This window comes from Mugil cephalus, chromosome 15 (genome assembly GCF_022458985.1).
Source record: "Mugil cephalus isolate CIBA_MC_2020 chromosome 15, CIBA_Mcephalus_1.1, whole genome shotgun sequence".
NCBI lineage: Eukaryota > Metazoa > Chordata > Actinopteri > Mugiliformes > Mugilidae > Mugil > Mugil cephalus.
The window spans coordinates 19,839,682-19,867,115 of NC_061784.1; the positions used below are offsets into that span (position 1 = coordinate 19,839,682).

At 40.8% G+C, this 27,434-nt stretch overlaps 1 protein-coding gene and 1 long non-coding RNA gene across 7 annotated transcripts in view; one reads left to right on the top strand and one right to left on the bottom strand.

Moving 5' to 3' along the window:
• larp1 (La ribonucleoprotein 1, translational regulator) overlaps positions 1-27,434 on the top strand; it is a 50,520-nt gene that overhangs the window by 1,014 nt on the left and 22,072 nt on the right. For 5 of the 6 annotated variants that reach the window (XR_007114293.1, XM_047606619.1, XM_047606621.1 and 2 more), the window contains exons 2-4: positions 18,342-18,406; positions 20,093-20,158; positions 24,038-24,109. Coding sequence is in view for 5 of the 6 variants with exons in the window: in XM_047606619.1 (XP_047462575.1) it covers positions 18,342-18,406; positions 20,093-20,158; positions 24,038-24,109 (203 nt within the window). In the remaining variant the exon portion in view is untranslated. The remainder of the gene's footprint in view (positions 1-18,341; positions 18,407-20,092; positions 20,159-24,037; positions 24,110-27,434) is intronic. The other variant, XM_047606625.1, reaches the window with a different exon arrangement.
• LOC125020946 lies at positions 1-27,434 on the bottom strand. Its single transcript, XR_007114294.1, has 3 exons — positions 26,476-27,434; positions 19,737-19,891; positions 1-9,913 (listed from the first exon to the last, which is right to left on the bottom strand). It is a non-coding gene; the product is annotated as an uncharacterized LOC125020946 (long non-coding RNA).

A 27,434-nucleotide genomic window follows, 5' to 3' on the forward strand; every position in this document is an offset into this window, starting at 1 on the left:
TGTTGATTTACTGACTGTCAGTGTTGTCTTGGTGTCTGTGCGTCCAGGTGTGGTCGCCTTGTTGCTCCACACACACACACACACAGACACACAGGGGGGGCAACGTAGTATTTATTGAACCACACACACACTTAAAAAAAAGAAACACGCAAGTAGATTGATAAGCGCGTCCCTGGCTGTGGTCGACCTCTTGTTGCTCCCTGTAAGCTGGTTATATTTGGAGTGAAAGCCGCCACTCCCCCCCCCCCACCCCACATCATACTCCATACTGGTGGAGGCTATTCTTGGGGTTCACGGGCGACTGATTACACAAGTGATCACACCCTTTAAAACACTTGAAATGCTCCAAAAATATCTGATGATCTGATAATATTTGGAGGATCTGAGTGACCCCCCCCCAAAAAAATTCTCTGCTCCTGACTTAACTTTGAGCCTACTCTAAATTATCCTATTCATATGCTTTTTTTTAATTTTTTTTTTTTGGTGCACGTTTGCGACACGTTGTGTTGCCGTGCAGTGGTTGTGAGGTCGCTCAGCTTGTGTCAAAGCTCAAGATGAAAACTGCATGCACTTTTTTTTTTGGATCTCAGTGGGTATATTTTTTTTTTTAATGGAAAGGAGTGTTTCATTTCCTTTTTAGCAGTGTCATTGTGCCGCACGCTGGCTGCAGAGGCTTGAAACTTTCAGAAGGGATGAAGTTAAAAAAAAAAAAAAAATCATGTGCGCTGCATCACCATCTTCTCCTCACCCCCCCTCCCTCCCTCCCTCGCTGCCACCCAGTCAGTCAAACCTTAGCTGGCACCCACTCCCAATACTCGCCAAATATTTAAACCACCGCTTACTACTGTTTACTGTCTTTTTTTTTGTTCTCCTTTCACGCCAGACACCGACTAAACGAGACATCCACCCGTGTCTCACGTTGCACCAATTAGCTGCAAAGCCACGATCTTGGCTGGGTTGTGTAGCAGCTTAGCCGGCTAACAATAGCGCACGGTAGAGACTCGTCTCTGGCCTAGTCCTAGCGTTAGCTCCCAGGTGGCCCCTGCCCACTTAAAATCCACCCGGCGTGACGCGTGTCATCTCCACGGCCTCCCCAAAATACGCTTTAAACACTTAAATGCGGCCCCGCGTTAAACATGCGCTCGTTTAATCGCTTAAAATAGGAGCAAGGTTTTGTTGTGAGACGTCACGTGTTCACTCCACGTGTTCCCCCCGAAGAGAAAGGCATGGGCGCATGGCTGCTAGCTGGCTAGGTGGCTACTGGCTTTTACTGCACACGATCCGGGGCCGGGCATCGGTGCGCGTTGCCCCGTGTGACACAGCCCGGCCGTGTCGTCGTTAATGAGCCGGTTGTCATGTCGTGTACGTGTTGTCAAAGCAAACCCCGTCTCCCCACATGCGCGTCCGCACCCACTCGACGTTAGCTTGGTGGCTAGCAGGCAAAGTCATCGTGGCTGCTCTTGGATGAGCTTACAACTAATCACAGGCGTGTCTGGCCAATTTTTTTTTTTTTTTTTTTTTTTTTTTTTTTATGGGTCCTAAACTTTCTCTCAGCACCCTTTAGATATACGAATTGAAAAGACTGTTTTTTCAAAAAGGATTTGTTTGATAATAGGACAAAAAAACAGCACAGTAGTAGAAAATATGTGGTTTAAGCTACATTTTTGGGGGGGTTGACTGCTAAAAGTCTAAAATGATACAAAGGAGAGAATAATGATGTCTTTATCTTTATTGACCTTCATATCTTTATGTGTGTTTCCCACTTATTGTTACGAAATCATCTTTTCTTTATTGTTTAAACTGAGCGTTAGCTTTGTGCCACAGTAGTTTGACATTAAATCACCCCTAAAGCTCTGAGCCTAGAATCACCCCAGCGACTAATCACTGTGATTCATGTCTTACCAGTGAAATGCCTCCTGGATTTAGTTCTCAGTCAAGACTGGTTCTCAAAGTGACAGTGAGACAAAACGATTATGTGATTATTGATGATCCTGGTTGGAGGAGACCGCTCCCTCGTCGGTGTCAAGGCGACACGGTTCCTCGTCTCACAGACATGTGTTGTTGTCTGTTTTGCAGCTACACATCCAGGCCCTCCTGCTCATGAGTGTGGCCTCTCAGCTGTATGCGTTGTTTTGTGTGTTTTTTTTTTCTATCTCTCTAGACAAAACTGAACCATGTGTCACTAGTGTGGACTTCAGGGTACGGCCTGTACTGGTGGTCTGGTCTGGACCAGTCTGCGAGGGGGGCAGTTAGATGGATTTGCTCCAAAAGCTGTCACATCAGCACATAAACCTGGCTCAGAGCCATCGTTAAAGATAATCAGGGAATAGTGTCTCCTTCATTTATGTTGTGTAGGCGCCTGTGTTCAGAGATGTGGTTCAAAATGCTGTTATACATAAAATCTAAGACTCGTCTGCTTGGATGTTAACATGGAAGGAGTCATGTTTAATCCATCGCTTTGTTAGTTTTTTAATCAATAAGTGGTCGATAAACCGTTTAGTTTAACTTAACCTCTAAATAAATTCTGAACTTTTACGAATACATTTTCTCATCATGATTATATTGTAGCACAAAGAACCGTCTGGTGATAAACTAACTATACCGTTGTCACAGAATGTGAGTTATCCAGGTCATTGTATATTAAACAAGCAGAGCTAAAACAAAGGCAAAAGAACTTTTCACCGCTCATCCAAGCTTTGTCTTTTTAGAAATTCATCACAAAGGTTAAGCATTATGTCATGTAAACCTATCCAGGAAATGTGTTATTTAGTATCTTCTGCAGTGAATAAACATGCACAGTGTGAAGTATAATTTAGCTTTAATGATTGTACTGTTAGTAATTGTAAATGCATTTGAATTATTAATCCGTAAAAGGCTGTTACTTAACATGTAACATTAATAGAGAGTTTCTAGGTTTCCAGAAACATAAATAATCTTCCTACAACTTGTAAATGCACAAGTTAGCAGTATTTTTATTCTAGCTATTAGCATCTGGTAAGTTCTCATCAAACATTAGTCGCTGAAATTCTCTTATTACTTATGTTGCTGTGTTTTTTGTGGGCAGCCTTATTTGTGCTTTTGTCCTATATCCTATAGGGCTGTAAATTATGAATGACTTTTTATTCTTTTACTAGTACTATTCAAGATTTTAGCTTTTCTGTGTTGCTTTTAAGTGATTTTCTAAATTCGGCAACACCCATGGGGAAGTTTTTGCCCCACTGTGCTTTGCGGCCACTGTTACATTGTTCAGTAATGAAAAAGTAAGTAGCTGAATCAGAGTATGTCAGAACAATGGTGGAATGGTCTTTAATCAGTCATGTGTGCTCTCTGTGCGCCCTTTAAGAAGATCCCAGGCTGCTGTTGTGGATAAGTCCACCAGCTGAGTGGCTGAAAACGTATTTACACAGATCACAGTGGGAGTTTGTGACTTTAATTTGTAGCAAGAGGAGAAGCAGTACATTTTACACTTGGCTCGGGACACGCCGCTCCTGAATGGTTTCACTGTTATTTCTGCTCGCTGAACTTTCGCTTATGAAGTTTGACTCGGAGCCAGACTTAAACATGACGCATAATCATAAAATGCAATTAAGTGAAACCCACGTAGAAAGCAACAGGTTTATAACATAGAATCTGCAGCGTATGGGAGGCAGTTACATGTAAAAAAAAAAACCGATCAGCCGCTGAGTCATGATGTTAGGAGACAGAAAATAAGACCTGGCCAGATGGGGAGAAGCATGTGTCTCCACGCAGAGTTCAGAGAGGACGTTAATATCGTAAATAATGTGAGCTTTTGAAACCGATCCGGTGAAAATGTGTTTCGCTTCTAGCGTCAGACTTGTACCTCCCGTGTTCGGTTGCTGGTAGTATTGGTAACAAACAAGGCTGCGACTTGTCTCGTCACCGGGGTGTGTGGCTGCATTCTTCATATTGTCACCAAAAACCACCATTGATTCTCTGGCATGCAACAATTTCCCCTCAGGCTTGTCTGAATAACACACTGGTCGCAGCCCTAACGATGCCCTGCGGGCGTTTTCGACATAACATATGTAAATAAAAAGTGTGTAGTCGGCATCGTTCACAGAAACAAATTTAAATCCGTGCTTCGTTTCTATCCCTGTTTTCCTGGTGGTTTGTCTCCTTCGCTGCCGTTGGAAGCACATGACTAGACTAAATTCACTGAAATCTACAGCAAAGATGCGTCTTCTCTGGGCACATGCACAATACAACCCTGTTAAAACATTGCCGCTAGTCGTCAGACCTCCCCCACGGGGTAATTTTAAGGCAGGGCCATTAAATTGTATAAGGGGGAATTGTTCAGCTAATGTCCAAACATGTTTTCTCTGTCTTCATTTATGTTGAATTATTATTTACGTGTGCAGAAATAACATAATGAACTGGGATTGAGGGGTTAAGGGGTAGTGATTGACAGAAGTGGCAGTTTGTATATTTTACAGATTTGTGGAGTAGTTGTTGTTGTTGTTAGCCTTGCTCGCTTCACATGCTCACTCAGCTCCACTTCCTCTCCTACCGTATTTTTGCCGACTCACAGGTCTGACTTGACCGTCGCCGGCTCAGACTGACTGTAATGCTGAAGCTCCCATTTCTGGCATTTAGCTGAATCACTGCTCTCCTTTTGCCTTCAGTGGATCAGCGACGTGTTGTCTTGCAGAGATCACCGCCAAAAGCCAAATTCGGACGGTCGACTGATTTATTTTTTTTTATTTTTTTTTTCTGTGGTTTTAATGTAGCATAATCATGTTAGTTGTAAATAAGATCAAGCTGAATATCACCGTCCAGAAAACAACATTTAACTTTTAACTGCCAACAAAATGCAGCCACTCTGGCTAAGCGAGTTAGTTTCTTCTCCTGCTGTGGCACCTGTTGCTGCTACTGGACAGAAAAGATGGGTTCGGAAAATAACCTCACATCCCAAAAGCCCTCACCCCCCAAAAAATGGTGGAGCAGCACACTTGTACGGTGTGAGACATTTATAGGTGCACACTCTGCACTAAAAAATGTGTCTTTTGTTTTTTTCCAGTCGGGTTAATTTTTGTTTCTACTTCCTGCTTCACTTTCGACAAAAATTTTGCCAAAGCTCAAGTCTGTTGGTGCGTTTCATTTGTACTCAGAAGTTGGAATTTCCAAGTTCTGAGTTGGACTTTTCAGCTGGAAGTACCCCCTCGAGTTGAGTTTCCAAGATGGCCGCCCCGTGTGTAAACAGTAGTTAGAAGCTGCTGATGCTCCATTTATTAGCACTTCTGATGAGTTTTTGTTGCAGTAAATCGGTCGTACAGATAGTATTTTTCGACATACATATGTTGAAATGCTGTTAGAGTGTAATTTAAGTTTATCATGTGTTATATGTGAACTACATGGCAATTTCATGCTAACAACGGCTAAAAACAGTAGCCTGGTAAAACCAAAACGGAGCCAAACACCATCGTGGTAAATCTCTGCCTCGTGTGGTTTTGTAGATTTCATCACTGTAAATACTTCTAGTAAAAAAAAAAGAGTTTGTTGAAGTTATCTGTTTGCTTTAACATTAAACATTACAGCAATAATATCAAGAATTCTTTGAAAACTTTAATTTCACTCCCAGTGCTGAATTCCACCCATGTAATCAATACATACAATCAGTTCAAAAGTGGTGGTGATGGAGAAGCAGCTGGAAATACTGAAACACGTTACAACCAAGTGGACCAATCGCAGCTCTTCTGCAACGCCGTTACATTTCTACGGTCTGCGTTCACACCGTAGCCTCGTTAGTTTCAGGACTGGACAGATTAGTGGACCCTATGTGAGATTTCTTGCCCCTGGAGATCTGGAGTAATTCAACCGAATTCAAACCCAACTTGAGAAAAAGGTTATGCTGCATTTCAGGAACTACTGGCAGGTCCGACAGTTTATGTAAATGAAGCTTGGAGCCGATGCATTAGCGTTCCTTTAGCACATGGGGAAACGTTTGAGTAACGCTTGCAAACGCAGCCCATTCTGAAAGCTTTAAAGGATTAAATCGCCTCTTTTCTTCAGGCGAGATACACAAACATACAATAAGCGACTAAAGATGTGCTGTAAACCACCTATGTACCGCTTATTAACGCTAAAGCCTCCGCTCTGTCTGTACCACTTACTTGTCTAGCAGTTGTTTCCACTACTCACAGGAAAGGAGGCGGGGGGGGGTGCCCTTTGAAAATTAGCATGGACACCTCACTTGTCTCCCACATTTGTCCCACTCTGTGGAGCTTGTCTTTTTTGTTGCAGCCTTCTGACACCTTGGGCCTGTTTGTAGCTGGGTTTTTATGATGTGTCGAGACTCGGCAAAGGTCACGATCCTGCAGGAGGGGTCGGGTGGGAGGGAGATGTTGAATGGATGAAATGGGACTCCAGTCACGGGACAAATGTCCACTGGATGGGTGTTACATGCATTGGTGTGAGCTCAGTTGATTGGACATTGGTCTGTGGAAGAGAAGTCACATCTTCTTGCAGGTTAAGGTGAAAAGTGACGGCTACTGTTTGACACATGAAGTCTGTTTGTCTATGAAAGGATTGTTTTTGTGAAGCTAGCTCGGATATTAAAAGAGCTGAGATGATTAATTTGATAGTGGATCAAGCCAGAACTGTAATTTCCAACTTTTCTGATTTGAGGATTATTATCTGCTTTTCTCAGCTCGATATCCATGTAAATTTGTTTTAGAAAAGATTTTTTCAAAGGTTTATGAATTATTCAGTCTCTCAGAATTTTCTTTTTGCAAAAACAGACATTTGAATGTTGTTTTAGACAGTTTTTTTTCTTAACAAGTCTTAATTGTTATATTTATCAATAGTGATGAAAATAGCTGCAAGCTTTACCCTTAAAATACATCAAACTCAATTATACACGTTGGGTTTGCTTCCTTATATTTAACGTCGTCAACAAAAGTCAGAACATAAAAGCAGCTTAAACCTATGTGGAAATGCTAAGCTAGGTGTTAGCCGAGCGAATATCCTCCTAACGCTCGGCTGCTTCGGAGAAGCTCTCGTCCTAAGTCGTCCAGCTCGAGTTACTTTTATCTGTCTCAGAGTTGTGTCTGGGCTCGGTGATAACGGCACATCCCACTGTGGAGGTGTGGGTGTGGACTGTTTACGGCGAGGATGAGCCCAAGCTCCTGTAGCAATAATTCTGAAGGGTTTATTAAATGGTTTGCATTTAAATACTGGATGTCAGTTTACACGTTAAGTAGCTGGAGCACGTTGATCCTTTACAAGGGACGAATGTTGCTTCTTCTGTAACGGCCAGAAAACACAAAAAAGTATTTCCTTAAAAGCACAACGGGACCTTAACTGACCCGTTCCTGATGGTCTCCTCCCAAAACACCAGCCTTGTCAGGCTCCTTCATTTGACACTTGTGTGGCTGCGCGTGTGATAAAGTCCTGTTGGTAGAAGTCTCGCTCTTTACTTTTCTAGCTTGTAACTAAATCTTTGTGGTTTAGAGTTCACTTTCATTTCAGTTTGATGCCTTGTTCGATTTTTTTACTGGGAAAACCACAGGGAAGCTTTTATTGAGAAGCCGTTCGATATCTCTACCGATTTCCAGAATCGATCTGATTCTCGTTCACAGAATCACGATTTAATTAATTGGGTTTCAGATCAGTTTTGCTCGGTTATGAAAGAGATTTTCAGAAAAGTGATGTTTTTTTTTGAGTTTCGTGTTTCAGCTCTTGTTGGCGTGGGCTTTACTTCTTGTTCAGCTCTTCCGTCTTCATACTTTTTAAAAAAATCTGCAGCGTTGCCATGCATCAGCTCTCAGATTTCAGATCTGCTTCACAACCAGCCATTGTTCCATCATCTCTCAAGACTATTCAGTGGAAAATAAGCCTAGAGAAGCCACAGCAAGATTTCTAACAAGCATATTTATAACACAATAACAAGTATTTTATGAATTGATATCAAAGAATCTGGTTTTTTAGCTGCTTTCTTCAATAGGAATAAGTGAGTTGGATATATCCAGTGTGCCAGCATGAAGTTAACAGGCTGTTAAGAAAACGGTAGATTACTGGGAGATCGATATCGGGCTTCAGCCAAGTCTGATGTCTTACAGTTATATGTTTTTGGCCTGTCATAAACCAAAACCACGTCCCTGTAGTGACCAAAGACCCTTCTGGGGGGGACACACGCAGAGAAACGCAACGCAAATTTGATGTTAACATGTTTGAGGCTTTGGTGTAGAGATCGACGATACATCGGGCCGATATTTGCATTTTTTTCTGGTATCTGCTGATGCGTTTGCCAATACATATTCCTTATGTTTTTGGTTAAATTGAGACGTGTAACATTTATTATCATTGTGTCAATATTTATCATGTCACTGGATGGAGAAAAAGCCAGTATTGGCTCCAAATATCGGCTCAGAAAAATATTAATCCAAATGATCCGTTTACAGTTTGTGGCACTTGTTAAAAAAAAAAGTGGTGGTGGAGGTGCAGAAGTCGTTGGTGATCGGCTCAAATCAATCTTTTGAATGATTTACCATCATCGATATTAAGACATTCATAATTGAAATATCGCAATATATTGCCATATTTTTTTTCCCCACCCCAAGTAGCTAGGGGGGACAAAGTGACGTAAAAGTCTAAACCGCCTGTTATTCTTCTTCTTCTGTTTTAATAGAAGTTGGCTCGCATCAAAAAGAAAGATGAAAGATGACTAAACATGCTGCGAAAGCAGTTGCTAAAGTAAAATTGTTGAGATAAATATTCCAGAGAGGGTTACAGGGAGTTTATGGCGATGGATGACCAGAACATGTCGGGAGTAGAGGACACAGGTTTAAGATATGAGCTCTAAGAAAAGCCTTTATGAATCTCCAGGGGAGGAAATTTAGTTTATTTAACATGGGATCAACCGATATTCAATATTAACAGATCAGTATCGGTTAAAAGAGTTTGATCGGGACATCCCCTAGTAAAGGAGTTTGTTTACCTCTGCACTGTTCTTTCATGGTGTTTTTGCTCAAGAACAATTGGAGGATGTGTTAAAACCCACCTAAGGTGAGATGTTTGAGGGCAGGGGACATGTGAGGTTGGGTCCCAGGTCACTTACCTGTTAAATCTTCTCCCCTGGGGGGTTTGCGTGCTGTTATTTTAAGCTCGGTGTGTGCGCAGGGAGAAACGCCTCCGGGAACTCTGAGCGTTTTCACCAACACCCTGATCACGTGACGCCAGGAAGAGCCTTTGACGTGTTTGTGTGTGTGTGTCATGGAGGCTCTGCTGGTTTCCTCCATATTTGGTTTCTTGTTGTGCAGACAGGGTTCCCTCCTCTGTCGTCGCTCTGCTCCGCTCCGCTCTGCTCTGCATGTGCGATCATCAGACAGTGAGCATCCAGCCGATAATAACTGTAGTTTCACACTGACTAAATGTTACGTGTGACTTTTGGCTCGATACGCACACCTCTTCCAGATGAGCACCGTTTCCCTTTTAGCAAACTTTTTCATGACTTTTGTTTTGCGCTGTCTTCATTCATTCCCTTTTTTTGGGGGGAAATTTCTCCATTCAAACTTTCAAATTGATTGAATTCAAATGTATTTTATTATCATTTTGCCCAAGACGTGTTAAGATGTGATGCAGTCATTTGGGAAATTCCAGAGTACGACACAAATAAGACAAATTTCCACTGAGAATGAAACTATACTGAATGATGCTGAATGATAAAATTAAAAGGTGATGATTTAGACGAGCTTCAGGCAGAGCACTGGGCCACTGCACTACACAACACTACCACTGTGTTTATCTGAGAGTGCAGCAGCGATGTGACACACGGTTTATTTATAGGTCTCGCCAGCGATACCCTGTGGGATTTTGAGCAGGTATCGTCGCCGCTGCAGCGCCCATGGGAATTTGCCCTCGGTCTCCACCTGAGATTTGTGCACCTTTTGGGTTTCTGAGAAAAAGAGAAGGGGGACTGTTAAGAGGTTGGATTAAGTAGAAAGAAAGGCAATATCTGGAGTATAAGTACATTGATACTTTATTTATCCTGTGGGACGAGGTAGTTCAGCATTAGACTTATTTTATTGATCCACAAGGGAAATTGCACAACACTCTTAAAAAGTATGAAAAAATAAGTGTAAGATATTTAAAATAAATATATATAAAAAATATATTAAAACGTTATAATTAAAACTCAAAATAAAATGAAATTTGAATAAAATGAAAATTGAAAAATAATGATAATATATATATATATTATTTAAATTAATTAAATTAATTAAATGAGATGAAAATTGAAAACTAATTATAATAAAATTAAATTAAAACAATAGTATAAGCACGAATATAATATTTGCATATGTACAAAATCTACAAGAAACATAAGTAAATCTACACTATGCATCTTCTGCAAATCTAGATGCATATAAATCTGTACCACATTTAGATTCAAGAGGTTTCAACCTGAATGAATCGATCTAACGCTGCTTTAAAGATGATGACGATGATAATGATGATAATGATGATAATGAACTGGATGATATCAGCGGCTCACGTTAACGCTAGACTCTGGCTGTCTGGTGTGCACAGCAGGCTGCAGCAACTGTCTCCGAGCCTCAGGAAGAAAGACGAGGGTAATAAACGTGGGAGCAGAAAGAACCATGAGGAGGAGGAGGATGATGATGATGATGATGCTCTTGAGACTAATGGGAGTCACTTCATACTAATGTGTCTGTTTGGGGGTAAACAGCAGCTAAACGATGAATGCAGCATCTCCTCGGCTCCTTGCGGACATCCAAGCCTTTAGGTGAATTTACAGTTTGGTCTTGTGTTTAAACAAGTTTCTTCTCTCGTTTAACATCCACGTCAGTGGTTTTATAATAGGTCAACATCCAGGATGAGTTTGGGAAATATTTGTTTTTTTATTCAACAGTTAAAGGTAAAAGTTTGGTTTCATTCTCACCTTGTTAGTAAAGTGATTAAAGGACTTTGGCTAATCATTAACAGAGTCTGGTATGTGCATTACTTTTGAACATTTTCCGTTGTCTTTACCTGATGAGCTAAATTAATACAACGATTGAACCATGCCTCCCCGTCTTCTTGAATCTTGTGACTTTTGCTAAGCTAAGCTAATAATTAAACCCCTGCTAAACCATTGAACTGCAACAAGCACCAAGCTAAAATCGTTTTATAGCTACCAGTTACACGTGCATCTCCTATAACATTAAAGTTTAATGAGTTAACAACTCCTACATTCATTAATCAGCCCCTGATTCATGCGCTGTACGCTGTGCTGTGTATATCTGGAGGTTATTACTCGTTTGATGCAGCGAATACAACCTACAGGTATATGGAAAAAAAAGTCCACAAGATGATTATTTGGGTTTAGTTTGAAACTGTGGCATAAAGTTTGGTTCATTCAGTGTTAATGTGAGCTGCTTTGTTCCTGTGTTGTGGTGTCGTGTCAGATTGTGGTTCAGGAGCATCCGATCCATCTCAGTTCCGTCATTTGTTTTGTTACGGGTCGAATAACGGAGGCACAGTTTGTTGGTGACGACTTAAAAGCTGCGTTTTTTCCTCTCTTCTCCGCACGCAGTGCACTTCTTAAAACGCTTGTTATAGATGTTTATCCTTCTGAGGAATTTGCGAAGAGGTGGTTGCATCTAGTTTCGTTTTCATTGCTGGTTCAGCTTTAGGGTAAATTAAACACATTTGGGCCAATGAAACTGAAAATGTAGAAGAATAACTACTTGTGCTCTTCCTTCTTGCTCTCTTCATGTTTTCACTGACTCCTCATACGTTTCTGTTTTATATTAGACCCACAAACTCACACTGGACTCGTCCTTGGGTTTTAGAGAATATGTAACACTGTTATCACCTAACACCTCGATAACACCCAGCTTTCACTGCTACCTGTCGCCTCAGACTGTTCTCAAGGTGCCGTCACTGTTTTTAAAATAAACTCTTCAGGAAAAAAGCTGGAAAAAAATGGCCAAATTAGTCGAGAGATGAAAAGCAAAGATTGTTAACAATAAACTAAAACATAAAAATAAGAAAAGGCGTAAGGAACAAGGGAAGTTAGACGTTGGTCTTGTATATATTATTCTGGATAAAGTGGGACTAAATAACCCTTTAAACCATTTACCGTAGTTGTTTGAACTGTCATCACCTCGGTATTTCCTGAGCTGAAGCTGACGGAGGGAGGGAGGGGGGCCACCATGTATTTTATCTCAGGAACTGAGTAATTAATTATTCAAGTGTAGCTTCTTGGAAGAATTGTATAACACAGAAAACCTCTTTGATCAAAATGTCTTAATTCGTAGAAAATGTGGGATAACTCCAAGAAGCTGCATTTGCATCTAAATCCACGTAAAACTGGTGAATGCACCGATTGTGTGATTGCCAGAGGAGCAGCAGCAGCTTATAGTTTGAGAGACGCACCGGAGGCTCCTCTCTGACCTTAAAGCATCATCTGATATCATCTGATACCACTGAGCTGTGAGCGGACATGTGAGTGACTGTGAGTGACGTCTGCGTGCCCAAGTGTGGAGGATTGGTGGTGTGCTCCTCAGCTGATCAGCAGAATGCGGCTGACCTCCACAACAGCTGATTGTCGCAGCGATTGCCGAACTAAAACATTTAATTACCAGCCGGATACAGCTGTAGAAAACTAGCCGGGTCCGGTTTGTGTTCAGTTTACTGAAGTGGTTACAAAAGATATTACCAAAGACTTAAACTACTGAGCTGTAATGATGAACCGGATTTACCTGCAGCTTTCTGTTCGTGTACTATGCACCATTCATTCATAAAAACTTTACTCTGCTTCTTACTCATCAGTAAATCTATGATTACACACTTCCTGATTATAATACTCTCCCGTTTTGGGAAAGTATGGAAAACAGCTACGAGATTAAGTTAATATAAGAGACAAGGCGGCACACTTCATGTAGTACAGTCTAACTCTAGCAAATCTTGAACTATTAAGTTAAAATATAAAAAAGGAAAAAGCCAGTGGAGACAAAAGAAAGGAAGAACGCACACGTTCATTGAAGTTATAAATAATCCAATAAAGTTTTAAAAATTGTCTGTGTGTGTATTCGGAATAGTGAATGAAAAAGAACAGGAACAGTTAAATTATTAAACAAAAAACAGAAATATAATCATCCTAGTGTAAGTAGCAGGGTTTTTGGGTTCAAATTGCAGCATCCAGATGAACATTTTAACACGGTTAATAAGCATTAATACAGTAAAATAAACGGTTTGCTTTTTCTAAACACATGTCAAACCTGAAAACTTTACAAAGTATAATATTTGAGCCATTAAAGTGTGTAATGTGTACAAACCCTGAGGTCAAACCAGACTAAAAGTCTGCAGCTGTACCAGAAGCCCTGTGAGGGTGTAGACTGGTCAATGATTGAGCTAAATGCTAATGTCATGATGCTAACATTCTCACAGTGACCATGCTAGTGTTATGAAGGTGCAATGTTTATCACGTTCTCCTGTCTTTGTTTAAACTTTTAGCATGCTCTCTTTTTTTATAATTTACACTAATTGACATAGATGAGGATGGTGCGAGTGTCTTTAGTACTCTTGCATCTCCGGCATAGCTATAAACAATACATGAAAGAATTAAAGGTGTAGGGAATACAACTGAAGTTGTACCTTAACTGATCCCTGTAGGAGGTATTTAAACTATAGTGTTTGAGGAATGATTAAAAAGCTTATCAAAATTCTTTGTTTCAACTAAGGAGACACAGCAGTTTCCTCCGGTCAGTTGTTCTGAATCAATTTGTTAGCAGAGCCTGCCAAGAGTGCTCTGTCATAGTGACGAGGCAGAAATGCTGAGTGCTTCATCAGCTCTCTCTCTCTCTCCCGTGGTCATTCAGAAAAAGCTTCCGGAAATCTTTACAGTGATATCAAGAAACTTGGTGCATTTTTAAGATCTTGTCATTAAGATCTTGTTTGTTAAACTACCAAACTAGTGTGTGTGTCTTGGCCACGGTAAAACTTGCTCCGTCATGCAGTGTAACTAGCAGTGAGAAATTTCTGAAACTACTGTTGTTCCCACTTGGTGAAATAATCAGATAAGAAGGGTTAAATACCCGAAGAATTCATGCCGATTTCTTTACTTAATTTAGCACAAAGTTGTTGCCCCGCCTGAGTTTCTACACCAGGCTCAGAAGTTGTTGTTACATGTGTTAACTTGGACCCAGGAGGCTCTGTTCAATCCATGTCTGTTTACTTCTTTCTGGCTTATTATTGGCATTGTGTGTAGTTTATTTTAGTTCAGAGTTATGGGATTTCATTGGTATAAATATCCCAGAAGGCAATAAGTTTGTCAGCCACTAAGCTTGTCAGGCTTTTTACATCATCCCTTGTCTCATAATGGTCTGTGAACTGTGCCTCTCTTGTGGGGAGGTTTATACTCGGAGAGAAGTGATTAAATACAATTAGATTGTGTAACCAAGCTATTGAAAAGCTACCACCCTGTCCATCAGTTCTCCATGCCAAAATGATGTAAAAGAAACAAGCAAATCTATTGATCTGACGTAATTTATTTCTATGTGAAATATTGCACCTTTAAATTTGTGTTTTTTTGTTTTTGTGACATTTGGTGAGGTGTCAGGACATGGGCAAAGAACCTGTTCACACCAGACATTAGAACGTGCCTCGACTAACAAATTGTGATTGTTTTACATTTCACACCATGCGTAGAAGTAAAAGCGAACATCATCTGCATATCGGTGCAACTGCGCGCCATATATTTTCACTTTAGTAAATGGGTAACGACATTATCGAGTGAACCTTTAACTAATGGTAGCGAAAAATACAATACAGAAATACAACTACATTTTGCACCAATGACTAATTTGGATGTGTCAGCATGAGCATATTACTTTTGTTTGACTTTATTTTTCAAACCAGAAATGAAGTAGCAACTTGGACGAGTGGTGAAACTCATTCAAGTCCATTTGCCTTTGTTGGTTAGATTTTTAGAAATGCGGGGCTTGGATAATAAACAACGTATTCCATGTTGTGGTTTAATTTTTTGATGTGGGTCAGACCACTGAGCGGTTGCACATCAATGGTTCCTTGGGTGCATTGAGATCTGCCGAGAAGGACCTAAGAATGAAATGATTGAGCGGTTTTCTCTTGATCTTTATTTAACTTAACATGATTCTAACTGGTGGGAAACAAAACAAAACAGGTGGTGTTTGGAATCTACCAGCCCCCATAATAAAAACCCCAGTCATGGTCAGGGCTTCGGGTCAGCTAATCCTGGAGAGTAACTGATCGTAAAAACCCCAAGAAGACGTTTGCCCTAGAGACAGGATTGGGAAATCCTACCTTGAAATAGGAGCTTGATTGTGTGTCGAAATGCTTTGGTTCTTCGGTTTGAGAAATCCTCGTTTCCACTCCTTAGGGATTTTGGGATAAATGGCAGTTTCACGTGGTGTCATCAGCCATGATTAGTGTTAAGCTGTAGACTGTTGAAGCAGCATTAATGCTACCGGGGGTGAGATGGTGAGTTAACCGCTGCAAACTGCACCACTCATATAAGAGGAAACTGTTGGCAGCTTATGAATTCAAGCTTAAACATTTATATGTTTACACGTTCATGTCAGCGAGTCATCATTTTGTTAACTGTAAAGGGCTGAAATTAAGTGACTTGTAGCAATGACAGTGAAGAAAACCATTGGGATGCTAAGTGGGTTGGTACCAAGTTGAACTTATCTTTGTTTTGACGACCTTCGTCATTTCTCCACCGTCACAACCTGGGAAGTTGTGACCTAGTGACCAAATTGCTTCATTTGTCTACAGGGTTTTCTGTCCTGGAAGCTACAGTCCTGATCTTTGACTAGGGGTGTTTCTGTAGAGTTGCCTCATTTAAAGTAAATGAAAGGCCAAAGTTGAGGACTTTTTCCTCTGTTGGTCAAATTAGACTCTGGGAAGCTTAAATCTGCAACCATTGCTCATTGTTTCTCATGAACAGTGACTGTGCTTTTCAATGGCAGCAGACACTATACTCATCAAGTTACACTGTGTTTGTGTTTGCTACCTAGTTATAGTCGCTGTGGGAAAGACCTGTTCAATTACCATACATATTTGTGATGCTAATGGTCACGCCCTTTTGTAGTCTCAGGTTGCGGGGTTGTTGCTAGGTTCCCCCCTCCTTCCTTGTTTCTCTCTGACACACTGTTCGCCATTCATTATTAAAGACAGATAAGGAACTTATCTTTTTTCCCTTGAATTCTGTTGAAATGCCCCTGAAGGATGACTTAACTGTGGCACGGCCCAGCGAACAAAGTGAAGCAAAGGTCAATTAAACAAGCCCGAGTTTAATCACGGTTACACCATTTCTCAACTTCCTAGCTGAAAACCGAGCAAACAGTTTAAAGTTCAGAAGGCAAGTTTCAGCTTGCAGTGGAGGGCTTAATATAAAGACTCTGAATTGCAAATGAGCTTACTCGACCTGTGTAGCTCGCTCCTCATCTCTGCTGGAGGCTAATTTAGGTCCTCCGCTAAATCATCCGAGGCTTCTCCTCATTGATTCTTAAAATAAAATACAGCTTCATTTGTTTGCCGTTCAGGCATGTGTATGATTTCAACAATGTGGTGGACCAGAGCCAACACCGTAAAGTGTTCCTAAATGTCACGAGAGAGTAGATAACAAAAGTATTTGCCTTCGCATTCTGTTCTTTCACGTCCTGTGTTTAGACCAGCGCAGCCGGCATTAATATGAGAAAATTCTATATTACATTTATTTTTTTATTCAAGCAGTATCACAAAAATCCGGAAGAACCAGGATTAATGAGTGCGGCTTTCTCTTTTGTCACCATTCGGGGGATTTAATTGTGTGCACGGACCTGCACCTGCTGCCTGTTGAGCTTTATTCCCCCAATCGTTTGCATCGTGCTCATTTTCTGGCTTGAGGTCGTACGGTCATGCTCTCTGAAAACGTGACCTCCACTTAGTCACACTTTTGCCTGAAGGGCTGTAAAACTGTATAATACCAACATACAGTGTGCAGTGTTTCTACTCCCACCCCCTTAAATAAATAGAGACTGGGATTTTTTTTTTTTTTGCAGATTTGAGATGTTGTAGATTTATGTTGTGCAGTTTCAAAATTTAATACCTAATTCATACACAATCTATTTAAGTAGATATGAAGTTTTATATGGTTTTTATGTGGTTTATACTGTGAGACAGTTCTAGCCTTCACTTTGTTGAGCTAAACGTCCCACGTCTTATTCTGTGGTTGGAAATAAAGGTTATTTTCATTGTTTCCTGACTAATTAATCACGTCGTCTGTAGGACAATGTCTCAGAGCCCAGTGTGATGTCTTCAAATAGCTTGTTTTACCTCTGACTTATAGTTGATTAATCACTCAATCGAAAAATTTCCAGCCTAGAGCCGCAGGGACTGGTTAATTAATTCTTACAGAATGGAAAAAATGGTTTTCTGTGGGCCACTGTGAGAAACTGTAATGGGCCTAGTTATTTATTTGTTCGTGTCTAAAACATATTACTTTGATTCCAGTAAAACCTGCTGATGTCCCTTATTATGAACATCTTCCATATATACTATAGTGACATATGGTATTTGTTGTAAGTTGGCCCCTGTGAGTAGCTTTCACTTTCTCATGTCACCAAGTCTGCGTTAGGGTTAAAAGTTTTAAAAGTTTGGGTTGAAAGCGCCACCAAATCTGGCAAGAGGCAGCACCAGGACACAAGCCAGGTCGACCACAGGGGAGGGAGCATACATATTCATGACCAGGTACTGGCGCTGGTCACTGTTGGTTGATGTTAGAGGAGAAAAGCTACGTTTTAGAGCTACAAGGGGCAACACTGCACTTGGGGTTTTTAAGCTTCTCAAACTTTTTCTGTTATATTATCATAAAGTAGAAATCTATTAGATGTAACAGTAACTTGAGGATGTCGACTTAGACTCTGGGAAATCTTTGAGCTTAGGGTTGAATATATTTGTTCTTTAATTTCTGGACATTTTCTTCATAATTTTGATTTTTTTCTCATATCTTCTTCTGATCTTTTTTTTTGTAAATTTGTTCAAAGTAATGAGTCTGTAACTCAGATAAGACGTAAAAAACTGGCTGGATTTGTTTATCTTGAAAAGAAATGCAACGGTAGTTTATTAATCAATAGAAAAGAAGACACTGAAAGTCAATGAGACAAGACGAGTAATGGAAATGTTAATTAAAACGTAGAAGACAGACAAATTAAACCGAGGCAAACGAGTGGGTGGGAAATTCTAGAAATACAAATGTGTAATCTGTTGTCTTCTTGGTTTCTACTTAACATTCATGCTGTGTTCATGTGTGCAGAGCTTCTTGTGATGTCGGCCATCTTTTTGTCTTTCCACAGAGTCGACCGGTCCCGCCAAGGTGGTGAAAGCAGGGAACCCACCCAAAGCCAGACGTGGAGGAAAGGTAATAAGTGTTAATTTTCTATTACGGTCCACTTAAGGTTAGATGATATTCACAAAGTGTGACTGTTTTGTTAAACTGCAAATGATCCACACACTGATCAATTTAGATTTTTTTATTTAATTTTTTTTTGCTATTTTGCTTCATTAACATGTCTTCTATCAAACTAGTTTGCACATTTAGGTGTTATTTTCACTACACTTTTATATGTTGTGCCTCTAATTTTCTCTAAAATTCGCTAAAAGTCAGCTTTCTAAACCGGCTCGTAGCACTGTGAGCCTCGTCTCAAACAGGGCATATGAGGTACCGTTGTGAAGCATCTTTTCTCCTACAAAAGTCTGTCTGTCCAAATATGGTCCTATCCTTTCTATCGGCAACCAATCGTCAACGTAGAAAGGCCGATCTGAAGCTAAACTCGATCACTCACGGTTTGGTGTCGATTTCTGACAACATGATTGATTCAAAAGTGTCACGTGACCGGATATTCTGCCGTGAAGTCTTTTCTAAGAAGTAAATTACAGCTCAACTTGAACGAGAAAAGTCAAAGAAAAGACACATGAAGGAGAGGAGAGCAGGGGGGAAGTCAGACTCATCTGAGTTCATTCGGCTGTAAACTGTCTTTGGTAAAAGGAGACGAAGGTGAAACGATCAGCGATGGATCATCGTTCATGTTTCACACTTGAATGAATTTATTGAGAATTTAATCTAATATTTTCATATTATATCCGTGATATATGTTTTGAAGGATTTGAGTAGATTTGGTTTTGGTACATAGTGGTTTCCAATAAAAAATATTCATGTAATGTAGAAATAAACTTAAGCAAACATTGTTCCGTAGCTCAAAGTATTGTCACATATTGTTTTTAAAACACTGACATTTATCCAATCCAGTCAAAGTTAATCTATAAAGCACTTTAAAAGCCACCAAATTGAACCAAAGTGCTGTGCTAAAGAATCAAATAAAAGAGTTAAATAAGAAAAGATAACGGAAACCATAGAACAAATACAATAAAATAAACTAAAGTCGGCATTTATGCCCTTCAGGATATTCACAATGTCAGAAAGTGGACATGACTTAATTTACTTTAAACAGAGCGACGCTGGATGCTTCCCTCTGCCTCCAGTCTTTATGCTAAGCTTCATGTCAAAACAGCCTAATTTAAATTTTCAGCTCCAGTTACTCATCTGGATCCACTTTGAGGCCTGATAAACTAAAATGCATCCATTGTAAACTGACAAGCGGCCTTCGTTTTAAAGTTGTCGTCGGTGAACTCCAGGCCAATTCAAACAGATTATCTTAATTAGAAAAGCTAAATGAAGTTAGCGTATTTACCTGTCTGGCCTCGGGGCCCCGTGCAGTCGCCTCCCCTCACGCTTCCTGGTGTGCAGATGTTTTTCTGGTGAGCCAGTAGCAAACACCAGGGCTGGCGGCCACACCTTGACCACATACTTTTATGGCTTTCTTGAGTTAAGTGTTGCAGCCAGGCACTACATGGTTTAAAGATGCAAAAAGAAGATTGTTGATTTTTTGGGGGGGATAAGTGTGAAAGACCTGGTAGACATGATGGTAACCAGTGAAGCGGTTGTGAAGGTGGTGAGCTGTTCAGACTTGTTCAGTTGTTGTACTGACGTGCGGAAAAAGCAGTTTTTTGACAAATTCTTCTTTTTTGTTTTGTTTTTTTTGCTCAGGTTGGAGATTTTGGAGACACCAACAGCTGGCCGACTCCAGGGGAGATTGCAACTAAAGACATGCAGGTAGGTGTTGTCACTGGGTCGGTAGAAGTGTAATAATGGATGAGGTCGGTGTCGGATCTCTGGACGTAAACGACAGTTTGGCCGAAAGTACGAAAAGAACATTTTTAAGTAAAGTGTGAAGTTAAGATGTCGTCTGCAAACTGTTACACTAACAAACCAGTGAACACCAATTATTTGTTGTATTAGTGGATCGTATACACCGATCGGCCACAACATTAAAACCACTGGCAGGAGAAGTTAATTACATTGACCGTCTTGGGTGTTCTGATGGAAACTTTTGGACCTGGCTTTCATTCCTGTTGCTCTTACTTAGACGTGTACCGCCCATCTAGACCAGACCAGACACCTCCACCCCTATAGCAGTGACACTCCTAGTGGGCGTGGGTCATTCAAATGGAATTTGTGATTATGACCTGGGAAGTCGATGTACACTAAATGTTGGACGTTCAAATGGTAACAATGGCCGCTACGCATTTACGTTTTCTAGAAGCCTCAGAGGCTAACACTGTTAGCGAGCTAATGGGATCGATGGAATCACCACCTAGTACATTTACATGCACATGAAAAAAAAACAAATTATTGCTTTAATCAGACTCTGGACAACTTCAGCACATGTAAACGAGTCACTAGTTTACATGTGCGGGCGTTCTACTTGGGTCTGTTCACACAGCGTCGGCTTATTTTCACAGAACATCTGTCATGGTTCTACACTTGAGTGCATTTGAGCTTTATTGAGAGTAACATCTAAAAAACCTAGTTTTAACATGCATGAGAACAGAAACGGACGATCGTGTTCATTAAAAGAGCATCTTTGCAGCTTTAAGTAGCAAATGACAACCAATCAGAGGGTTGAGCTCAGCGCGCTGCGTTTCACAGCAGCAGTAGCTTTGAGTAGTTCTCTACAATAGGTTATTTAGTGGTTGTGGCTGTAATTACGCTGCAGCTAAACAGCAGGTCCAGTCACAGCAGTCTGCCTCTGCTGGCCCGACTCCGCGTCCCCAGTAGACCACGTTTCCTTTTTTAGGGTGGTGGGGGGTGGGGGGTGGGGGTTGGTCCAGGCTCACCGCCATACCAGGACTTCTTTAACTCGGTGGAGACAAAGCAGAGACCTCAAAGCAGGAATCTGGTGAAAAGTTTCTACAGTTTGGAAGAAGAATACAGAAAGTTGAAAAATCTCATCTCAAAGATCAACATATACAAGGGTGTTGAATTAATTATCCAATCAGACGTTGATTTAAACTCCTTGAACCAGTCTATGTTCTGTCATCCAGGAAACAAAAGACCTTTTGAGTGTGACTGGATTAAACAGCAGCTACTAAGAATTAGTTTGTCTGTAAATACTTAAATCAGCTCTAATTTAAGACCCGTATGGTTTATGCGAGTCCATTCAACTATTCAGTCTGGACTGTCACCAACCTCTTTAACATTTAATTTTAAGACGATAATGAAGAAATAGTGGCAAATTAAAAACGTCCTGCTGTTCTCTTTTTAATGTCCTTGTTAACTGGGTGTTTGGGGATTAATGCGAAGGCGTTTAGAAGAGATCAGACAATCGTATTCCAAACAGAAATGACAAAAATCTTCTTCTATCAGCTCCTATTTGCCACCTTCCTTCCTTTGCTAATTGAAAATCCTTGAGTTTTTTTTTATTGTTAATTAGCAGAAAAGACACTAGAAAACATAATTTGCCTTGACATTATCTCTTAACCCCAGTTGTTAAATAAACGATGTAGACAAATCAGTCATAAAAATAGTTGATGTTTCGCTTCCAAATAAATAAAAATACTTGAGTAGAAGGAAAGATGATGCAAGAAGTGTCAAATAAATGACATTGCGTGCTGGTTGAAGTCTGCATCCACTCAGCTCAGGTGTCCTTCGCATCCATGCAGCCAACATACTCGACCCCCCCCCGTGTCTCCTACAGCTGTTGGGGATGCTTCTAATTTGTGACCTCTTACAGTAGCACCAGCAGTCGGTCACCGCTCCGGGGCCGTCTTCTATTTCTGCTCTCTGGACGATAGTGTGTCACTGGGCAAGCAACCCCGGTAACCTCCACCTATTTTAGGGCGGCCTGGTCTTCAGGAGCACGACGGAGAGAAATCTGGGTCACGTCGCTCCACCAGGAATAACCTGCAGGTCCGGTGGCAGAAACCGGGCGGAGTGTGTGGAGGGGGGGGGGAGTAGTAACCAAGGCCCTGGGAAAGGATGTCCTTTTAGGGATCCCCTTAAAAAGAAACCACCCCTGGATCTGTGCTGCAGCTATTCTTAGGAGGACTGGAGTTCTCCACCATCACGTAACATTTAAGGCCGTAAATTTGTCACTGAATTCCACAGATTGTTCACGTCGGGATCTCGACTCTGACATTTCATTAAGGTTTAGTGAGCGTCGGCGTTCAGAGCTCAGAAAAGATCTAGTTTTAAAACTTAAACACCGTCTTTACTGAATATCTCAACATTCATTATTCATTTACACACAAATCATTTTAATAATGTCGGCTTCAGCTTTTAAAAATGAATTTTTGTTGATTATAATTTTAAAAAGTATTGGAGTTGGAGTTTATACTGTTGTTAAGGGCAGAAAATCAGTCGATTGTTTTATTTTTACAATGATCACTTAATTAATGAGTCATCTGATTGACTTAGAAACTGTATCGATCATCAAATAATCACTCTGGTGAACAATGACAAACATATGGTGTTTTCTGGGTCACACATGTGAGAATTGAATGTGTCTCCGTGTCACACATAAATTAGTGATTTTTAGGAGTTTTAGGGGAAAACCCAATTTCCAATATTTCTCAGACAAAATAAATAGTGGAAAAAGGGAAACAGTTGTTTGGATGCAGCCTCAGACCTAATGAGTTTGGAAGAGTCATTGTTTCATCTGAGTAATGTGTTTTGATTTTAGCCTCTAGTAAATAGCATAATGAGATATTCAGTGTCAGCAGGTTCGATAAGATAAGATACAAATCCTCCATTCTCCTACAATCTCATGCAATGAAACGTCACATACTGCATGTGTGCATGTGACTGCGTTTACTCCACGGCGTGTTATATATACGACGTGACAGGGCAACTTTTCCTCCGCAGCAGTTATAGAAACAAACGTGTTAGTTCTGTTTTCGTTTTTTTTTTATTTTTAACAGTTTGTCTTATGCGTTTTCACACCATCTCGTTGTCCGTTTCTTGTTCAGGTTGTTATTCATTGTCAGTGTTGATTTCTCGTGCAGCCGTGTTCAGGATTTTATTTTAATATTTCCTTTGTGAAAGTGGAGGGAACAGAAGCTTCATCCATTAGTGGAGGACGACGACTAAACCATCAAGGCTGTTTACTTATAATCCTCCACTTACACCTGGGTTTTGATCGTAGTCACCATCCTCTTTGTCATCACACACCATTCTGTCATCGCTAAGAAAATAACCCACTCATGAAGTGTGGCTGTTGCCAGGTTGCTGTGTGAGATGATATTGGACGTCGAAGCCCAGAAAGAGAGAGAGGGATCAGCAGGCTAATCGATGCAGCAGATGCTTCTTATTACCCACAGATTGTGCAACAACGAGAAGCATAATGCCATCGTGTTGTGGGAGCGGAGCAGCGCAGCCCAGAAGAGCTTTTAAAGTGCCAATAATCGTGTTGTTGTTGTTTTTTTTTTTTTTTCCACTTTCCCACAGCAGATTATAACTGCAGGGGATTGGAAGGGCTCACTAGTTACTTTATCAGGCTGCACCAGGACCCACGTCCATTTTTAGCTGCTTAGCAAAAGTGTGTTGTACATTTTCATCATGACGTGTGACTCTGTGTGTGTGTGTGTGTGTGTGTACATATCATATTCCATCTCATTGTCTTCTCTAAACTCCTCTTCCCTCCCCTCTGTTCAGATGGAGGCAGTGACACGGACCGTGTCCTGCCCGCCGACTGTCAGGCAGGTCAAAGACTCGTGGAGATCCACTGTAAGTTCAACCTGCTGCAGCCCATGAAACCTGCTGACATTCAGTCACTGCATCTGATTACAATCTAAAAATTTACTCTGCGTAAAGAAAGAATTGGGTCTGATTGCAAATTTGAGTCAGGAGAATACTATTTTGTATAGGTTTGATTTTTCTTTTTAAAAAAAAGACAAAACTTTTGGGCTTTTGTTCCTTGACATCTGGCAACAAGAAACAACGCGGCTGTGTGTGATATTACCCCCGTTCCCTCACTTCTAATAGAGGGTTGTCGTCATGAATCCGGAAGTCGCCATGTTGGAGGCTCTCGGTTAGCGAAACAAAGCGCACAGACTGAAGTGGATGGTGGAAAATGATGAATTATTGCCGTCTTTGGCTTCACCAATCAGACAGACTGAGGAAAACATTTGGAATTTTATAGACTGACAAAAGTTATCAGAGGAAAGGAGGCGATTGTGGTTAGCGAAGCTAAACCAGGATCCACGAGGCAAAAGTCTGGACAACATCCAAGTTAGATTGCCCTTTTCTTGTCAGGTAATTGAAATGTTGAAATCAACGACTCTTAGCTAGTTTTCTAGTGTAATGATAATAATATAATTTATATAAAGCTGCCACATGTGGCGTCATTGACTTGTTGACCTGTCAGTCCAACAGGCACCCGTCCTCCTATAATGAGAAATACAGCAGGTTTTTAGCTCTACAGCTCTATCAACATTTCAATTACCTGACAAGAAATGGGCCGAACTAATTCAGATATTGTCTAGATATTTATCTCGTAGATCCTGGTTTAGCTTCGCTAACCACAAGCGCGGCGTTAAGTTTGAGGTTGGGATTGTTCTCTCTGATTTGTAATAACTTTTGTCAATCTGTACAATTCCCAATGTTTTTCACGCCACAATTGGTACAGCAAAAAAAAAAAACAAAAACATGGCAATAATTCACCATTTCCCACAATCTACCTCAGTCCATGCGCTTTGTTTAACTTGCGGAGCGCCTCTAACATGGCGACTTCCATGAAAATCCTCTCTATCTTCTCTGTAGCGAGCAGGAAAATGAGATTTCTCACGCTCTGTGAACGTCGTCTGTCTTCCAGGTCATGGTGTATTTAAAGACGAAGCTAAAACAAAGCTGCTTCAGTTCTGGTTGGGGAGTCAAGGTTTTTTTTAGGAATTATGAAGGAATAAAAAAAAGAACCTATACTCCCTGCCACTCTTTTAAGGCTGTTGCATAGTCTGCGAGAAGTTTGTTCTCACACCTACGGCTGCAAGAACAAAAATACGTCGTCTTGTCTGCGCAGCCCTGGTTTGCTGGTTCTCGACCGGTGAACTTTTTGCAGTGTGCAGCAGCCTTTAGAGTCTAGTTGCCTTTGTTTTAGCTTCATCTCTGCGTTAATCATCGTCATTTTGCATCATCATCACCATCACCTGTTAACGTCATTACTTTGGTTCCACTGTAGAGGTTTCAGTGCTTCTCTCATAGTGAATAAATTCACATAAAGAACAGATGTACACGTCGTATGCTACGAATTTTTTTTTTTCCCGTTTTCCTATCAGACATTCGTTGTTTAATCTTCCTCTCCCTTCACGATTCGCTGCTTCAGGAAAACCTGTTGTGCCGATAATGTCTAGTTTGAGCTCAATGAGGTGGAGTCATCTCTTGCACACCTGTACATCCCAAATTATACAAAAGAGATTATCTCAGGTCAAAGCTACGTACAAAGAGCTAAGCTTCACTTCCATTTTGTTGCTTGAGTTCTCACATATCACAGAAGCATTTTGGATCGTAGGAACTTAATGAACCAACTGTTAGAGAAAGTACCTCCTCATCCTTTCATGGCTTTATCGTCTTTATGGATCAAACATGTGAATTCAGCACATGGCATCGCCGCTAGCCAGTCACCGCCGTTAGCGCCTTTAGCCTTAATAAATGGAGCAAACAAAAAGGTGGACCGACATGAAAGCCCGGGCTTTATCCAGCCTCTATGCTATATTGTTGTATGGTGTCTTGAATCTTCCAATTAGCCGTTTGAATGCAGAACGAATCAAGACCGTATCAATATCAGTTAATAATAAAGGACAAAAATAAAATGCATCAATATATTAAAAGATGTTCAACAAAAAGCTCAAACTTGCAAACAACGCTTAGGGGCACATATGAGCCCTGTGAAAATAATTTCTAATCACATTCATTTTAATACTCAAATATATATTATATTATTCCGGTTTGTTTTGTTTTTTTTAATGCAGGACTAAGAACTACAGTGCATGTTTGGAGTTGTCTTTAACTCCCTAACAACTGTACATGTCAAAGTGTGTATGTGGATGAGATGCACTGGAGCGCGCAACCTGTTGCACCTCTGCTTAATTACTCACTGGAGACGAATTCTTTTGCAGGACTCCTGTGCAAACCCCTCAGGAGTGTCCGAGTCTGCAGATATGTGTGTAGCTGATAGCTGAGCCGCCGTAGCGCAGAGTGGAGTCTGTTTGAATAAACTCTGATATCAGCTCTGCGAGCAGAGATAACTTCGCCGAGCCGCTACGTGCGCCGTGAAACTGCCCTGCGTCCGTTACTGTGTTGGCTCCTGCTCAGCTGGAGGCGCGGAGCTATTATGGTGCACTTCTGCAGTCAAATGTGGAGCGCGAACAAAAGACGAGATAATGGAAAAACGTAAACCGCATACAAAGTCGTCTTTGTCACAGTCACTTTTATTGCGGCGCCGAGTGTTGGTGGTTTTGGCAAATGCACTCGTATCCTGTTATATTCAGTGTGTAAAAGAACTTTCACCAAAATTATCGCTGCTTTATGAACATATTTTGTCCAAATTTACTCAAATTCCCTGTGTGAATATTACTTTTATTGTATTTTTAGTATTTGGAATCAAGAATTTTGCCAAAAGAAACACAAGTAATTTGCTGTAGTTGATTATTTCCTCTGCCTGAAGTCTTCTCACTGTTGTGGCTTTCGTTGCACAGTTGGCTGGAAGCATGAGCTCGTTTGGTCCAGAAGAGTTTTAAATATTTATTTAGTGTCTGCAAACATGACTGACTGAGGCTAAAGCTACACGCCAACATTTTTATGTATATTGTTGTTTTAGTAGAGACACCACCTCAGTCATGTTTGATAACCACATCTGGAACTAGCATAGCTCTTTATTTTATTTCATGCTAGTTGTGTTGCTAAGCTAAGTTGCTAAGCTAGGACCGAAAGGTTTGTCACGTTTAACTGGTAAAATCCGTCCCTGTGTGCATCCGTGACACTAAAATGTAAAAGTGTTCCCCAGTGAGACGTTCTCCCTTCACCTCTTTCCTAAAATATCCGTCTGTCCCGAACC